This window comes from Mytilus galloprovincialis, chromosome 8 (assembly GCF_965363235.1).
Source record: "Mytilus galloprovincialis chromosome 8, xbMytGall1.hap1.1, whole genome shotgun sequence".
NCBI lineage: Eukaryota > Metazoa > Mollusca > Bivalvia > Mytilida > Mytilidae > Mytilus > Mytilus galloprovincialis.
This window is the reverse complement of record NC_134845.1, coordinates 70,820,463-70,839,997: the sequence shown is the minus strand read 5'-3', so window position 1 is coordinate 70,839,997 and position 19,535 is coordinate 70,820,463. Positions and strand designations below refer to the sequence as shown.

Sequence of the window (19,535 nt, the reverse complement as noted above, 5' to 3'; positions counted from 1 at the left end):
TTTTCTCCGTGCCGTTTCTTACGATATCTTCCATGTAAGTACTCACTGTGTGCTTGTCTAGACTCCGCTTCTGTAGTTGTGCTTTCAGATATGATACGTGTATTTCTTCTTGTCTCGCATTTTACCACTGATTTTGGCAAGGGTATAAGCCCTCTGCTTTTTATTACTGAGTCGTCTAAGATCTGAGTTCATCCATGAATGGGGGTGTTTTGATAATGTGTTCCTGATTGCTACATGTTCAGTGGTTGATTGCATCTTAGTCAAGCCTTTTATGTTGGTCCAAGGGCTGTTAACTTCCTCGAATCAGTGTTTTTAAAAATGTTGTATTTTTCTTTAAGGTGTTGATTTATCATGGCAATGTTAGCTTTTTCCATAGATATATTTTTCTCTTTTGCTGATTAGGTTTTTGTAAGACGTGTGGAAAGTCCAGAAGAACTGTATCATGTCCTAAAATATACCCGCACCAGTCATGCTAAAGTGATTCCCTATATAATCAACCAAATTTTCCCAATAAAAGGGGAAGGGGGAGTCCCCCGGCCCACCTGGATCCGCCTATGTATATATAATATCAATAATAGTAGAAATACGGTAGTTTTAAAAATGCACATATTAAATGCGGATTTGTACATCTCCGTCTCCGTAGTAGACTCAACATTCCGTTGGCGCATGCGTCGAAGAAAAAACAGGACTGTCCGATGTACAGAGTGAAAGTGTCAGTGATAAAACATCCTTTTCGTTTGTTTCCAGTAACAAAAGCAACAATTTTCACAATAACAAAGTAATTTTTACAGTTAATAATTCAGTTTCTCAAAGAAAACCATATAAATCGATCACATTTTGGATAAAGCTGGGACTCGCCCCGGGAGTGTCACTGTCAATTACTCAGTGACATGGTGTATAATATGGTATTTTATTGTTTATCATACATGTGCAATAGATGTAAGGGCTATCTCCTGTCATTACATCAAAATTTGTAGTGAGAGAGTATACAATATTGAACCATAAAGTTTGGCATATCATAATCATATGGGTGCCTTCTTTCAAGTTCCTAACCCGTAAAGAGTTTACACTTTAAACTCTACCCTTAACAGGAACCCTTTAATATGTAAAAGTAAAGCTATCAATTTGGAATCAGGGTCCATTCACCCAAAAACATTTTTGTGCCAGTTCACGTTCCCCCCTTTCACTTTTGCACCCTACATGTTTGCCCCCTTTTTATTGGTTTAGTAAGTAAGTAAGTAAGTAAATTTTATTTAGAGTCGGCATATATATACATAATAACAAGCAAAAAACAAGAGCTCTTTAACCGACTATCACATAAAAAATCATGCAAATACTACCAAATACAAATGAAATAAAAATGAACCATGCAAAATAATGAAAGCAAAACTATTTGATTTGTGAGCCTCCAGAGTCAAAGTTCATGTGGCAAGCACCTCTATGTGCATTGAAACGGAGGAATCAGCAAATCACTTGAAGATCATAAAATATAACAAACTAAAAGCATAAAAACAATAAATAAATAAATAAATATAAGCACTAGCATTTAATGGCAGGTATATTCAATATGCATAAAAAGCAGAGCAAAAGGCCATTATAAAAAGAAAGGAAGAAATTTCAGCTTTGAGACAGCACTGGGTGGAAACGACATGAACTGCAGTAACATTTTTGACCCCCACACCAGGAATTTATATAATTCCTAAACTGGTCAAAAGAAGTCATGAGTCTAGCCTCATTAGGAAGTGAGTTCCATACTTGTGCTGCCTCAAATCTAAAGGATCTTTTACCATAACTTGAGGTTCTAGGTCTAGGTACATCAGCAGTGTTTACATACCTGAAATTATAAGAATTGTTTTTTATTAGGCCAAATAAAAATATATGTGTGGTTCCAGTAACCCTACCGTCCCTACTTTTTCGGCTTAAAAATAGCCTACTCTAAAGATTTTATTGTCATTTTTCATTAAGCACTGTTAAAGTCAGAATGTTGCTCCCATAGACTCAATGTAAAAAAAAACATAAAATAAAAAAAAAATTCCTACCTACCTACCCTAACTTTTTTTCAGATGTAACTGGAACCACACATACTTTTTTATTTGGCCTTACAACTAAATCCTGAATAAATAAAGGACATTTTTTATTAATTATTTTAAAGGTCTCCAAGGCAATTGAGCGCATTCTACGAGTTTTTGAAAGTGTTTTGCTATATATTTTTTTGTTTCAAAATATTTAAAGCAGTATTCTGAAAACTTGATTTTGTGTTGATTAAATCTAAATCCAGTAGCAGATCCAGGGGGGGCCCACTCAGTGATCCATATATGATCAACCAAATTTTTCCCAGAAAAGGAGGGAGGCCAGAGCCCTTCTGGGCCCCTCCTGTTTTTCATTTAAAATCTTCAATGTTTTACTCATATCACAGTTTTCATGCCGAGTAGCAGCCCAGGCTGGTAAAATTTGGTCTTGGGGCCTGTAAAAGGACCTACAGGCCAACAGAATCTAACTAAAAATTTTCAAAAATTGAGCTGCGGGCCTGTAGATTTAGCAGTTCAGCGTGAAGACTGATATCAAGCTAAATACAATAAAAAAAAATATCAAATAATTCAACTGGAATTTGAATAAAAATGGGTGCAAACAAAGCGTGTGAGATGCAAAACTGTATTTGGTGCAAACGGACATCATGTCGGACCTGATACCAACAATTTGTTTGAATCTAGTGATTTTGTACAACTGATAACAGGGCTCACTAATTAGCTTTTAATTAGATTTTGGAGACATTTGGTTTCAAGACCATTACTTTAGTTTAAGTGTATTGATCTCTATGAAATTAAGTTAAAAGGTTCAATACCTTAAAGGAAGGAAGGTTTGAATTTTTTAGGAAGTGATGGTCAAAACCATTTAATAATTAGGAGCCAAAAACAACATGAACAAGCATTTTTCTAGTTCTCTTGTACATGTATAAGCTGTGCTTAGCAAAGCAGTTTACATGTATTTACGTTTTACACCTGAATTTATTTTTGTCTATCCTTATTCCCATGACCTATATGTAAATCTTAACTCAGCACTCAGTCAGCAGTCCTCAATGCGCAATCGCACATTGGCGCTCAAAGGAAGATGTTTTGCCAAAATAACAGTGTTATGGTAACAATCTACTTTTTAGGAAATTCCAGTCCTGAACTTTTTTTGTCGTTTAGATAATGTTGTGATCATTTTGACGCTTGGTTGTAGGTAATTATTGTGGGAGTGTAAGTGTTTCGAGTGATTCAGAATATAAAACATGTTCAGTTTCTCGGGACTTTCTACATGTTATGTACAATTTATTCACTTCTTGTTACATTTGTAGATTTTGAATAGTTAATGAATGCATTTGAAATGATTTCCTTTTCCCTTACTTATATTCCCCTGTAAAAGCTTTTCAATTGATTTCATGATGTCATCAGCAGGAACAAATGCTTCTGCAGTAGAGAAAGAAAATTGGGACAATTTTTATGTCCTGAATATTTCAAATACTGATATTTTCACAATTTAAACATTTGTGCTAATATAGGGTGGTTTTTGTCTTCATTTGTGTTGATTCTTAGTATTTAAATATATGTTGTATTTAATGATAATACATACTAATACTATATATAAATGTTGAGAGTGAACACATACACTGCGTTTTCCATTTGAGACAAAAGTTATCTGAATAGCGACGTTAAATGGCATATTTGATAGATTTATATATTTAAGCCTGAATTTGGGTTTTTTTAATGACCAAGTCTACAATAACTAATTGATTCAAAAGGAAGAGATACTTTAGTGTTTAATAATTTTTAAAAATCTTTCATCAGATGTACATGTACTTCAAATTTTAGACAGTAAAACTCAATCTTTCATCAGATGTACATGTACTTCAAATTTTAGACAGTAAAAGCCCAATCTTTCATCAGATGTACATGTACTTCAAATTTTAGACAGAAATAAGCCCTTACTGAACCTTCTCCTTTTGTTGACAGGTTGCACCACAAAGGGGTTGGCCTCTATGCTTGTTCAAGATCACAAGAAACAAATGGTGAATTTTCAAATTGTTATTGTCCAATACATGTATATGTTTATTAATTTAGGGGCAGTAATCAGCTAAGCAGAAATTAAAAATCAACTTCCATTTGACTTCTTGCAAATTGAAAATTAGAAAATTATTTTTCTGGTGTATCCTTTATGATTCAATGCCCCATTTCAAATCACTAACACATGATTACATTAGCATGCCAAAAAAAGAAAAGTGCATGGTTTCCAACTTTTTTGAAACAAAATCTTTTAACTCATTGGACAAATATGTTATCCCCATTATTGTGAATTCAGAACATAAAAATACTCATACTATGCATTCATATTTGTTTATTCATGCATTTTGAAACATTATGTTCAAATTTAAAACAGTTCTCAAAACACTTTATTTCGTTGGGCCTAAACCAAGCCTCAATGCCCATACTCCTTCAAAACATTTTTTAAAGTATGTGTACTTGCTGCATGTTGGATAACGAACATGACAAATATAGATCAACTTGAGGGCGTCAGACTGAATGGATGTATCTTGTTTACTCCATTTAATCCAAGATATAATGGTCAATGCTGAATGATAGTTTTCAATAATTTAGGGGGGGGGGGGGGGGTGTCCTTCATCCATTTTATTTTATGGTATTGAAAAGCCAGATAAATGCAACCTGTCCAAATTTATTTAACGAAATATTAGTGTAAGTAGTTATACATAGGAGGGCTAAAGTTATATAAACAAGATACTACTTTCACATATTATATATATGTATTGATATAATTATAACTTATCACTATTGTGTTTATTATGTTAATAATTGGACATTTCATTTAAAAAAATTGCAAAGAATGGATAAATAAGTTTTCTTTTAAAAAGCTATTTATCATTTTTGGATGTATGATAACATCAATAAATATAATTGGGCACCATTAGTGTGAAAAGGGCTTTTGATTGTTCTTATTTTTGTAGAGCTTGTATAGAGCAACTTAACTTTTTCTACCTCAAGTTAAAGTTATAAGTGAAAAGACATGCATGTGTGTCATGTGATTTACATGTCAATTAGACTTTAATCAATGAATGTCAATAACCTCTTATCTCTTTCAAGTGGTCACTTGTCATGCTTGTCTGGTTTATAACAGGTCAGTATTTATAAAAGAAATACATTGACTTAAGACACTTTTTTTTCTCTTCCATTTAACAAATAAATTCAGATGCAAGAATAAATTTTTCTGTTATCAGTGGATGAGTTTGTGGTTTTTAATTAAAAAATAAAAAGATGTACATTTATTTGTAATGGATTGATTGGTATACTTAAGTATAGGTAACACACTTTAATTGTTTAAAGAGGATTGCAAACAGCCAGAGGCAATATGTACAATTGACTAGAATTTAATGTTTTAAAATTCCATAATGGCACAAATACATTATACTAAAATACAGATATTCAAAGAATGAACTTTTCAGTGAGAGGCTTGCTTATCCAAAAATAAATGTCAAATCATAATAAGATGTAATTCGTATTATTTATTAGAAAACATATTTCAATTTTAAGACTAATTTTAAGTACTGTCCCCATAACATTGATAACTGCTATTATCACTATTTTACCAAATTTACCTTTCATCTTACTTACTGATATTTTTCTTAATTAGCACAGTAGGTCCGAGACCACAATTATTTCGTAGTGCATTTCTTTTAGAACATAAATGAAAATTAAAAAAATCCCACTTGCACTTTCTCAATGAAATTTTTACAGTGTGTTGTACTACTTTTGGGACAAATTATATCAAAATTATAGAAAACATCATCTGCTCTATCTCAAAATACGGACAATTTTATGTTTAGGGCGTCTTGAAATCTTTTGACAGCTTCGGAAGTGCTAATTTTTAACCTTTTTTAGCTGGACCAAATCACTACTTTCCTTTAAAATTCTGGACCCAATTTTTTTTACAGTGTAATTTCAACCCCCCCCCCCCCCCTACTTGCAATTTGAGGCATTAAACATGGAGAAATAAATTTGAAAGGGGTATAAAAATTAATGGCAAGTAACCCACTGTCAACACTAGGGACTATATTTGTGGACAATGAAAATCAAGGGACGACAATTGTGGTCTCGGACCAGTAGAATGATATGAAAAGTTATCGCTAGAAACTAAGGGTGCACATGGCTGTTGTCAATGAAATTAACAAGGTTGTCATAAATAAAACAGGCATAAACAGATAATATTATCATTGGACATCTCAACTCAATTACAATCAATCTCATTCAGATAACCAATGATAATCCAGTGGTGGATCCAGAAGGGGTGGGGTGGGGTTCTGGGTTTTTTTAACCCCAACTTTTTTTTGATGATCATTGCATTTGAATTGGGACATTTAGTTGGAACCATCCCTTTTGAAAATGACTGGATCCTCCCCTGTAATATATAAATGTTTGCGGGCCCATAACATTAAACGCCTTGGGGCACCGAGCCGATCAAGGCGAGGGCTGTATAGCCAGTCAAGGTCGTTAAACACTTCCATATATAACATTAAAAGCAGGATCAAAAAGATAGAAAGGTGATAGGTGTGAAAAAGAGTAGTACTAGTAATTGGTTTTGTAAATCACAACATAGATATAAACTATAGATACCAATGATCATGTTGCATAACAAACTTGTAAAAAGTAATTTTATTGAACTACATCTATTTACCTTAGACTTACATGACTTGGTAGCATTGATATTTATTCTTGTTAAAAAAAAAAAGGTCAGAATTTCTATTTGTTTATCAGTCAAACCTATACTCTGTACAAGAGTTACTAACTAAGTAGAAAAACTTGTGTCTAATCTGTTTGTCATTTTTGAACAATAAAATATGTTTAAACTAAACCTATACTTTTTACAAAAATGTAGATGCATTTTTTAGTTCAGTTTTGTCTCATTCCATTGAAGAGTTAAGTTAACGTTAAACTTCTGTTCAGAGTTTGTGATAGATATAGGCAGACAATATTGATTTAATAATAGTTTTAGCTTAATATAGAGTTTTATACCCAATGCTTTCAACCTTAATTTTACATTAATTTTCAAACTCTTTACTTAATTAACATGTAATGGTGGTCATGGTGGTGTGTTTTGAAAAATTGTCTTTCAAAAAAATATATAGGAATACATTGTATAATACAATATCCAGAGGTTTTAATTGTGTCTTTGTGTTTTACTCTTCCAATTGTAATGGACAAATTGATTATATAATAAATATCCATGTTTTTGCATTTATTTTAAAAGTTATTGGTGTACATAATTTATATGATTTTGAAAATTACATTCATTACTGGAAGAGACTTTACCAAAAATCGATTTAGGTAATTGTTTTAAAGTTATGTATTCAGTTTATGACACAACCCAGGTGTCTTGTGCTTGTTCAAACAGGTAATTCTAAAATTGGTTAACAAATTACACATTTTGTTATAATTAAAGATTCTTTTAGCCAATAGTATTTAAATTGATTTTGAAATGTTTCTTTCAAGTTTAAACTTTACCTGGGGGAATTATTTTTCATTTTAAATGTCCAAATACAAATATTTTCCTAAGCTGGATTGTTTTTGATTTTGAAATTTTGGTTGGATGTTTCATGGTCTGATTCATGATCTGACAAGTTCAAAGGTCAAATTAATCCTTATTGATAAACAGGCCATTATTGATTAAATTAGCAGGGTATATTCTGTACAATTAGAAACAAGTGATTGTAATCATAAACATTTTATTGAAAACAATGGAATATATTCTACGTATGTAAACTTTTTAAAAGGAAGGATACAAAATAGACTGCAGTCGAATATTTTGAAATACTCAGAGATCAAAATTTTTGGCAAGTATTAAGTTTATTTACATTTATAGTAAATATATTATACATAAGATTTTTTTTGTTAAATGAGAAAATGATTTAACTAAACTGTTTTAAGTTCTATTTGAATGATTTATAAGCCTGAATTCATTGACATTGTTTCTTGTAAAAAGATATATAGGTTTGTAAAAAGATATATATTACTGTTCGACACCACTTAACATGTAAAGTATTTATATATTCATTGTTTATAACATGTACAAGTGGAATTATTTATAACATTTTAAGAAAACTTATCAGTTGCAAGGTTTTGAAGTTCAAAATTTTTAAAAGTTAAAAGGAAAAAGGAAAAAAAGATATAAATTTTTCAACATTGACATTTTTAAGTTAACGTAATTATCTAAAAGACATCCTTGAAGTTATATAATTTATCTTTTCGAGGACAGATTTTAAATAGATAACACTTATTTTCTTTCCCTGTTGTAGACATTGATAGTCTGACCTACTGACAAAGTTACTCAAGGGAGTTAAAAAGAGATAAATCATGATTACTAGTCAATATAATGGATGACATTTCATCAATGGTAGAATACAAATTAATTGAATATTAATATTGAATGAGCTTATTGTTGAAGGCTGTACAATGACCAATAGTTGTTTATTTCTGTGTCATTTGGTCCCTTGTGGAGAGTTGTCTCATTGGCAATTATACCACATACCGGTATTCTTTTTTATATTATCTATATGTATACTGGAAATTGTTACATGTAGGTACTTGATTTTAGTTTCCCTGATTAGTGTGTTTTCTTAATCAAATCAAGACTATTGAACGCATGCTATTTTATTTACTACTTTTGCTTTCATTTCAAATTGAAAATATAGAGCGAGTAATACTAATAATTAGTTTTCTATTTTCTGCTTTTAAAAGTGCCATGATTATTAACAAGGACTAAAGAGTCGAAAGAATTTGTGCAAAATTTATTGTCATTATAAATGAAATTGGATGTTTTCATTCATTGAAAAGAGCCAAGATGTGGGTCAATATTTTACATTATCTGCATTTCTTTATTCGCTCTACCTCCTTATTTTGATATTGTATATATGTACCTTGATTTACCATATGATTTTACATTAATATATTCAAATCATAAAATCTGGTACAAAAATGTAGCTGTAGCTAGTAAGTTATCATTGGCCAACAATATATAAGTTTATGTTTTTTTAAATGAATTTGTATTGATTTATTGTTGGTTGCATTGCGCCGCATTAGCACCGTAAAGCAACCAACAATCAATCAATTCAAACTATTTTATATAATACAATAATAATATTTGAAATGGGTGGTTTTTAATGACCTTGACAGTTACCCATGAGGGTCATGCATGGTAGGGATAGTGTAAGAAATAGATGTACATGTTTAATTGGAACCTGAGAAGAACAAGTTTTAAACTGGAGTATAGATAATTAATAGACTTACTGAAGACAAAGTAAAAACAAACTGTTATATTTGCAAATGTGATAATATATTTAATTTTATATTTATTCAAATCAACAATTCCATAATGAAATAAGTTTAGTAAATACAAACTCTAGTCTACACAACTTTATATATGTTCTAATGGATTGGGAAACAAGTCATTCATTGCCTCTCTTAGGCTCTCTATATATGCAGTGTGCTACAACACAAAATATAGAAGCATTTTACTGCTCTTTAAAAAAAAATCTGTATGGAGATTAGTTTTAAAAAGTGCTTAGGTTTTGTTATTGTAATAGTGTGAGCCTTTTTTGGAACATAGTTTAGGACAATGTCAATGTTTGTTTGTCTAGAACATACAAATGTATATAAATGGTGAATTATTTATTATAGGATTTTAAAAAGCACTATCAAATGTTAAATGTATGAATTATAATAAATCGACCATTCCAGACTTCAATGAATATTGACATTTTTAAATTATCTGTATATCAGTTACAATTTGTCACATACTATACAGTAGACTAGATTTATGGATATTTCTAAAAATACAATATAATATACCGATTAAAACCAGATGCATGTTTGTTTGTGTTTATTAAATTAAAAAAGTCTTGAAATAAATGACAAAAATGTATTGAATTGGAATTAAAGATGATTGAAAAATTGGAGTGTAAAAAAGTATGGTTTATCATTAAAGAGGCTAAAAAGAACAAGAAAGGGCTATTTGACATGCTTGATGAATAAGAAACCTCGTGAGAAAAACATGATAATATGAATCCGTACACCATTATGTTGACATGATGATGATGGAAAGTTTTAGTTTGCCTTGTTGTTTAAAGGTCAAATTAATCTACTTATGTAACTCAGTTTAACTAGTAGATACAAGTATGATAACATGACTGTGAATAACATCTTGTAATTATCTTTAAAGAAGGCTCAACCAAGATGTGTGAAAATCGATTTTAATGAAGATTTATTACATCATTTCAGAGTTGAACAAATTTTACCTACTTCTGAATAAGAGTGTTTGGGATTTTAGGACTAAAACCTCTTAAGTAGGTTATTGATATTTTTTTTGACTGATCTAGGGTACATATGTACTACATACATTTTGTATAACATTTATAATTAGATTTACATATAATTAGAAAGGTAAATAAGTACCTATATTAATAAATGAATAATTTATTAAATATATAATTGTGACGTCAGAATAGTGTCAATTATCAATAATCATGATAATGTTGTTATCAATGACTATAATTTATTTATACATGTACATATAGTAAATGTATAGATATGGGTATGATGATGTCAATGTTTATAAGCAAATAATTTGAAATTGAAAAAGACCTACATGTTAAGGGTTTTATTACATGTACTGACCCTATCCCCCCTCAAAATGACTAACCCAAGGTTTTAGTGGCTATTTTTCTTGTTCATTGCAAGACAATTACAGAATGCAGGTGCTCATGGTAAAAAAGAAAAAAAAGAATTCTTACATTTGTGTACTTTCATAAATCCACCCCATTTATCTTAAGGAGGAAACTGTAATTTATTTATTGGGCTTCACAGTAAATACAGAAGCTAGAAACAAAAAAGTTTAGAATACTTCATGCAAGTTCATTTCTTGATTGGATTTAATTACATAAATTATTATCAATATATATTATTATTTTTCAGATAGATTTGTGACAAAGATTCCAAGATGATGACCTTGATACCTCAGGTTCTACGGAACGAACGTAACCTTTGTTGTCTCTTTTTCTTATTATTGTTCAGTTATTACATAACAATGGACGTCATATTGTATGTGACTATACAGGATACAACATTCACCGATCAGACACGCGGAGAATCATACTCAATGTTTCATCCGCTCAGTGCAAAACTTGTCATGAGTGACCACACAAATCATTATTTCATGGTACCCACTACAGAAATTTTTGATGAATTGACAAGATTTAGTAAAGTTTTCTTTTTTGTGACTCCTAATATGGTGACTATCACTCATTTTATCCTAGCATTAGTGGCATCAAAATTCGTCAGCTCAGAAAATTTAAAACACAGAAGAATCGCTGTTGTAATTTATGAATTTCGAATCTGGCTGGATAGTTTGGATGGTGTTATTTACAGGAGTCATGCTCATGAAACTGTTTATAAATCTAACAAATCAACATTAGGATATTATATGGACACTACACTGGATGTGTTAGGGGGAGTTGCATTCAATCTCGGAGTTGTATTCTTTCTTTTCAAAGGAGCACCTTTGATAAGTAAAACTCAGGAATACATTTTACCATTTTGTAAACCAGCTGTACCAACAGAAAATGGTGTGACAAATGGAAATGGAGAAAAATACACAAAACCAAGCAAAAAATTTATCTTCTGGAAGTGTTGGTGTTTTGGATTCCAGATTTTTATGGCTTCAGGTTCTTGGGACAAGAGAACAGAGCAGATGGGAGAAGCACTGGAAACCAACCTTAAAAATGATGCACAAACAGTAAGTACAACTGTATACCAACAATGGTTTGTAAATGATTTTAAGCAGAACATATTTCTCATTCCAAATCTGATCAGCTATTTGTAAAGGAGGTGACCATGTCTATAGTCAAGGTCATTGTTACTTAAAGTAGTCTGGAAAATAGTTGTGTACATTTAATTTTTCTTGTCAGATTTTAGTGAATTTGTCAAAGGTTCATATGAGCAGGTTCTTCCAAATCATTATACAGGGGTAAATGTCTCTTGGAAATAAGATACATGTACATTAATAACTAAACATTCAATAATGGGATGAAGTTCCTTACCCAGTAGAAGAGAAAGAAGACAAGTATATGGAATGAACATTGTAAGCTCTCTTTATGAATATCTATAAAAAAGTTTTGAAGAAAAAAAAAAGTTTATTGAGTTACTGCCCTTTGACAGCTAAATTATATGAATTAGCAGTGACATTTGAATGCTTTTCTCTTACTACTTTACCTCAGTACATGGTTGGTTATATGTTTTATATTTTCCAGACTTTACAGACATCTATGTTACACTCCTTCAGTACATGGTTGGTTATATGTTTTATATTTTCCAGACTTTACAGACATCTATGTTACACTCCTTCAGTACATGGTTGGTTATATGTTTTATATTTTCCAGACTTTACAGACATCTATGTTACACTCCTTCAGTACATGGTTATATGTTTTATATTTTCCAGACTTTACAGACATCTATGTTACACTCCTTCAGTACATGGTTGGTTATATGTTTTATATTTTCCAGACTTTACAGACATCTATGTTACACTCCTTCAGTACATGGTTATATGTTTTATATTTTCCAGACTTTACAGACATCTATGTTACACTCCTTCAGTACATGGTTGGTTATATGTTTTATATTTTCCAGACTTTACAGACATCTATGTTACACTCCTTCAGTACATGGTTGGTTATATGTTTTATATTTTCCAGACTTTACAGACATCTATGTTACACTCCTTCAGTACATGGTTGGTTATATGTTTTATATTTTCCAGACTTTACAGACATCTATGTTACACTCCTTCAGTACATGGTTGGTTATATGTTTTATATTTTCCAGACTTTACAGACATCTATGTTACACTCCTTCAGTACATGGTTGGTTATATGTTTTATATTTTCCAGACTTTACAGACATCTATGTTACACTCCTTCAGTACATGGTTGGTTATATGTTTTATATTTTCCAGACTTTACAGACATCTATGTTACACTCCTTCAGTACATGGTTATATGTTTTATATTTTCCAGACTTTACAGACATCTATGTTACACTCCTTCAGTACATGGTTGGTTATATGTTTTATATTTTCCAGACTTTACAGACATCTATGTTACACTCCTTCAGTACATGGTTAGTTATGTATATATGTTTTATATTTTCCAGACATTACAGACATCTATGTTACACTCCTTCAGTACATGGTTAGTTATGTATATGTGGAGACTGTGTGATGGACAGTCCCTCTTCCAAGTATTCCTGGTTGTTATTTTTATGGATAAAGTTTGGGTAAGTTCTAGTTCACATAATTGAAGATGATAGTGGAAGAGATCGATATAATTGACCATATCACTTACTTCATATAAAATAGCAAAGCCATTAAAATAGTTTGATATAAAAGGTAAAGCTGTATTGCAGAGTTCTCAAAAATGGTGCTCTGAAGATTATGACCCTGAGAAATACATGTAGTAGTCAGGAACCACCAAGGAAAAACATCAAGAACTTTGGTATGGTAATGATGATCAATTGGATTCATCTTCTCAATTCTTTTATTTACAGAAAAGAATATGATTTTCAATGGAGTCATTTGAAAAAAAGAAGATGTGGTATGATTGTCAATGAGACAACTCTCCCCAAGAGACCAAAAATAACACAGAAATTAACAGCTCTAGGTCACCATATGGCCTTCAACAATAATCAGATCCAATACTGCATAGTCAGCTTTGAAAGGCCCCGAAATAACAATGTAAAACAATTCAAGCGAGAAAACTAACGGCCTAATTTATGTACAAAAAATAATAAAAAACAAATATGTAACACATAAACAAACGACAACCACTGAATTACAGGCCCCTGACTTGGGACAGGCACATACAGACAGAATGTGTTGGGGTTAAACATGTTAGCGGGATCCCAACCCTCCCCTAACCTGGGGCAGTGGTAGTGCAACATAAGATCTATTTACGACCTTGATAAGGCCAATTAAAATTAATTGCTAGATTTTCATCCCCGCCCGCCCCTCTGAAATCGTCCCGCCCCGATTTTTTTTATTTAACAAAAATACGATTTCCGGATTTTATCATGTCCGTTACCGGGAACCATCTATAATTTCGTTTCATTCAACACTTCCTGTTTCAAATTTCGTTTTTGTGTTTCTCCGAGTAATCTAATAACGATATGATTGAATCGACATATTCTGCTGCTCTATTATGACAACATCTACCGAGAATAGAGATTGATAACGAGTAGGGCATGAAATATTCGAGTAACGAGTAAAACGCCTTGTCATTTAACGCAAATTGCGGTAGTCACAAGTGAATCGAAAACCGTGTTTTTTCTTTATTTATACGATGACTTTGTGTCAGGAAATTTGGACTGTAAATGATATCCAAAGCGCAAGAATCGTAGAACAAATTGGTACAAAAAACATGACTGGATTAAAGAAATTGACACAAGCAAGAATTTGTTTGATTTATGACTGTATATTGAGAAAAAAAAAGTCGACAAACACGCATTTTAATTCCCTTATATTTACCCATGGCTGTTGTTTTTGTTGACAAACAGCAAACACCCTCTGTAACTGTCCCAATACCCTCAATTTAGTCATTAAAAAACTACTTTTTGGTTAAGTTATGTTTTACATCACATAATTACTTTCCACACTGAGTTTACATTTTATTTTGTACTCATAATACTTGTGTTGCATACAATTAAACCAATACATTTTATTGATTTTATGTGGACTACAAACCATTGCTTAGAAAGCAAAATAAATTTGGTGTAGGTCTAGTCCAACTGAATAGAGCATTTCTCTTCCCTTTGATGTATACTATAAATAGGTTTCTAAAGCGGCAATTACATGTATAACAGTGGTTGCCAATCCGGGATTTTTATTTAAGAGTTTAAAAAATAGTGTCAGATTCCTTATACAACATGTATATACATTATACAAGCTTGTTTTCCACTAGCATGTACCCGCGGTATGAAGAACTTGTGACAAGGGTTTCATATGAAATAAAATTTAAAAAATAAAATCCTCCCACCCGCCCCATGTTTTTCAAAAATTTGGATCAAAATCTACTAATTAATTTTAGTTGGCCTAACAATGTAGGACCTTGATTTTTAGGCCAAGGTCATACATTGTAGTTCCTTAAAAAAGATGTTTCTGCAGCTAAGTCGTTTTCACATACTGAATCAAACCCAATATATGGGATTGCAAACATACTTGAAAATTTATAAGAATAAGATGTGGTATGATTGTTAATGATCAAATATAATGAGTCACATATATATATTCACATATAATAAGTCATAAAAATATGGTCACATACATGTTCTCCAATATTGAGTCACATATACTCTATGGTCTCATACATGTATAACATGGAAAAGGTCCCTTTCAATTTTTGTACAATTTGTACATTATGTATTGTTGTATTTTGTAGGAGTTTCTGAACTCCATACAATATATTGTATTTATGTATTTTGAAGTAGTTTCTGAACTTTGTACAGTATATTGTATTTATGTATTGTTGTATTTTATAGGAGTTCCTGAACTTTGTACAATATATTGGATATGTTATCCTGATATCAGTTAATGTTATTACAGTTGTGCATGTAAATCATGTAAGTAGATAGGTAGTGACTGTATTAGTGTATAAATCAATTAAAAATACACACACACAAACATTTCTCAGTGTACATCTATGTACATGTCACTACTTTATTAGAACATTGCTGTTTATGTTAGAAATACAGTTGGAACCTCATTGTGTCAAACTCTAGTGTGTCAAAAACTCTAATGAGTAAAAGCAATATCTTGGTCCTGCAACAATATATTTTTTTCAAGAGATTTACCGCTAATTGTAAATTTGGGGTAATGATGAAATCACGTACAGTGTTCTACCCAGGCCGTTTTAGCGTCGCGATACCGCGAAGCTTTATTTTCTTCCTGTGACGCTATAATTATTTTGAGGATGTTATTTTTCTCGTTTCTATATGGCAAATCCATGTCCTTAATTTTGAACTTTCATCTAATTACGTCTTATGATCATAAAAAATATCACCGTTAATCCCTTCAAGTCGGACAAAAGACAATTAAGAGTGATCAAATAGGTGTTAATTGCCCTTTGGGGGATAACTGTTTGGATAGGAATACCCCTAGCTGGATAGGAATACCCCTAGCTGTCACTTGTGACATGATTAATACCACGTGGTCTGCAAAATATAACAGTAGTATTACTTTCTCTTCCTATCACTTTTTGTAAATCGAGAGTGAAAAGTTTGATCATGAGCTAAATAAGTTTTGGTCTTTCTTGAGAAACTGATCATAATTGGCTTTAGTTTATGTTTCATTCATTTAATGCATTAAAAATGCCATATTCATTCCAAAACTCTTGTCAAACATTGTTTATTTTCGTATTTTTCATTGCTTTCGGCGGCCATTTAATATTTTAGTGTAAACTACTGGTCGGAACCGGACCAGATATGACAAAAATCCGTATTTTATGATAAAAACTACATTTGCACAAATGGCACAGTAGACAGTAAACAATGATACCTAAAGAGAAAACTAAGCATTAACAGACTTTTTGTTAGATAACTTTGTTAAGAATATTTATCATTTTGATAAAAAGAAACAACTGGGACTGATTCATTGAATACCATGAACCAATATATTTCATAGACATGATAACTGGGTAGGTAGGGTAACTGGAACCACACATATATTTTTATTTGGCCCAAGAGGAAAAAATAATTGTGGAACTATAAATGAATATAGAAAACATAAACTGAGAATACTGTTATCATGGTTATAGTTAAATTGTATTCTCAGTCATGAATTCAACAATATTGACACGAAGAATAGGGTTGAAAAGAATATTTTAATCACCAAATAAGGACCTATAGCATACAAAAAATATAATACATTTTGTAATAAACAATAATGGAAATAGAGCATTGCCACGACGCGACAAATTACATTGAAAAAAATACATTATTTTACGCCAAATGTGATGCTATCCAAAATTTCTGGGGAGAACACTCACGTAAAATCTTGATCATCTGACTCATATTGACATTTGCTATGAAGAAATAATTCAGAGCACAACAAAAAAGAAATTCTCATAAAATTTGTTAGAATTAGAATATGAAGTATCCACAGAAACACAATGTTTATGGGTATTTTGTACTGCTATAGTAACAGGCAAAAAAAAAATGAGTTTGGAGATGTGAAGTATCATGTGATACAGATATATACAAATGAAAGACTTAAAATAAGCCTTCTTAGTGCAACATCAGAATATTGAAGAATTGATTGGGAAACATCTTCCAGATTTGAAACCCATTAAAAAATTGAATTTACGTTACACAACAAATTAAAAAAGAATGATGTGTAGAAACTTACAAAATGAAATTTTAACTTTTTATAAAATTCTAATTGCTGAATCGATAAAATCATTTTTGTTCTGCTTTTCAGATAAAGAATGTAATTGGAATCAAATGAGCCAGATAGAGTTGTGTCCTTTTGTATTATGAAGAATGAAGAGTTATTTGCCTTTGTGATCTATAATCTGTGCAGCAACAATGACAGCTTAACCTTTAACTTTAGCCAGCTGACACAGTCATGATGCTAGTCTTTGTTGGACACTTGTTTCTCCTAAATGGCCAAAAATAATCTGACATAACCATAAATGTTTTGTACTGGGTACCTGCAACCCAAATGTATTGTACTGGATACCAGCAACCCAAATAAAAAGTGCTGGTACCTGCAACCAAAACTTATTGTACTGGGTACCTGCAACTCAAAATATTGTACTTGATATTAGCAACCAAAATGAATTTGGCTTGAAATTGCCTCATCCAAGTGTATTGTACTGGGTTCCTTCATTGTTTTGTTCTTGGTCCCTGTATTAATTAAAGGTATTGGATTGGACACCTGTATTGACCAAGATTTGTTCTAAAAATTTCCTTTTGCACATATAATAATACATTTGTATAACCATTCCAGAAGGAAAGAAACTGCTAATTTTCAAAAATAATAATTTTTTTTATTAAAAAAACAAGTATCTTGAGTTGAATTTAATTATTTCAATATAACTCACTACTATGAAGGCACATTACAATTATTTCTATGTCTAACTGCCTTTGAAATTTAACTCAATTGTAGAGACTATAACGTTTGTTAGTGTTTAGAATAAAAAAGTTATAGGTGTACAGTTGTCTCCCTTTCTTTTTAGAAGTAGGGTTGTCTCCCTTATAAGGTTGAGTGTGCTTTTTGAATGGAATAGAATTATGATGATTTTAGCCTTGCTTTAGGACATGTTAAAAGTCTGATTTTTTTAATCTTAGAGTATTTATGAGCATCATTTATAAATATAGAAAAAGTCCTGGTATATGTGGATTAAAGCAATGGTTCTCAGAATAAACCAAAGTTAACAGAATATAGCTTTTTATGTCTGTTTGATTATCAGGTTTTACTATAAAAGTTAAGACATTGTTTAAAGAGAATCTCACTAGTATAGTTGTTCAAGAACAGGGACATTGGAGGCACTGTTTTAAGGCTCCAATCATCCATTATATAAAATGCTCAATTAACTTAAAATTCATAGAAAATGCAACTACCGGTAACCACAATGAATAAATTTGAGTGGCTCCACCCATCATGATAAATTTTGGACAGTCATAACTTTATAGAAGCATTTAAATAGGAATTAATCCAATTTCTGTATTTATCGATAATTTCTATCTGGTCAACTAATCAAGGAAGTTGATAACAAGATGTAACAGTGAAAACACTCAGCCATTTATCTGCTGATATTTATACATGTACAATGTATGTAGTACATTTCTCATCTTTTTTGAAATTAGGATTATAGCTTTAAAGAAATGAATTTGCCTATATTTCTTGATAAATTTGCAATGTTATTCAGGCATTGATGACTGAATAATAAATGCTAGTATTCCTTTGTAAAATTATAGATTATATCTTTTTGGTGTTTTTGTCTTCTTCAGAAAATAAAACCAATTGTATTCTATATTTTTTCAAGCTTTTTTATGTTTTTTCAGTATGTATATGTTGATTGTTTAATCATATTTTGTCATGAATACAAAGTTATTGCAGAATAAAGTTTGCTGAAATTCTACGTATAAGATATATTTATTACAAAGTATTTTGTTATATATAATTGTTGTGATCAATTTAATGTCATGGCCATTTAAGAAAAAAATGTAGGGGTGGTTTGGAATGGAATCTTCTTCATTACACCACTTTAGAAATATTTTTAAAATCTAAAAATTCATTTGAATCCCAGCCCACTTAGATTTTTGATTTTTTCATCACTCGCTACAGTTTTTTCTTTTTTAGCCATTGGTCAGTTCATTAAAAATATTTAAAAAAAAATGTTTTATGATATAAGTTAAACTTATATATATATATATATATAA

At 31.1% G+C, this 19,535-nt stretch overlaps 1 protein-coding gene across 1 annotated transcript; it reads left to right on the top strand.

Annotated features, from left to right (window-relative positions):
- The first annotated feature begins 653 nt into the window (after positions 1–653).
- On the top strand, positions 654–19,234 carry LOC143042491 (ceramide phosphoethanolamine synthase-like). The gene is made up of 5 exons (XM_076214799.1): positions 654–778; positions 11,016–11,835; positions 13,254–13,376; positions 15,633–15,713; positions 17,569–19,234. Exons 2-5 carry the CDS (start codon positions 11,041–11,043, stop codon positions 17,593–17,595), a joined length of 1,026 nt encoding a protein of 341 aa, XP_076070914.1. The 5' UTR covers positions 654–778; positions 11,016–11,040; the 3' UTR covers positions 17,596–19,234.
- The last annotated feature ends 301 nt before the right edge of the window (positions 19,235–19,535 follow it).

What these genes read in the sequence shown, in the direction of transcription:
- LOC143042491 (XM_076214799.1), top strand. Translation starts at nt 11,041, where the DNA reads ATGATGACCTTGATACCTCAGGTTCTACGGAACGAACGTAACCTTTGT. An exon ending in TTAAAAATGATGCACAAACA is followed by an intron (nt 11,836 to 13,253) that starts GTAAGTACAACT and finishes TATATTTTCCAG; the next exon opens with ACATTACAGACATCTATGTT. An exon ending in CAGTTGTGCATGTAAATCAT is followed by an intron (nt 15,714 to 17,568) that starts GTAAGTAGATAG and finishes TCTGCTTTTCAG; the next exon opens with ATAAAGAATGTAATTGGAAT.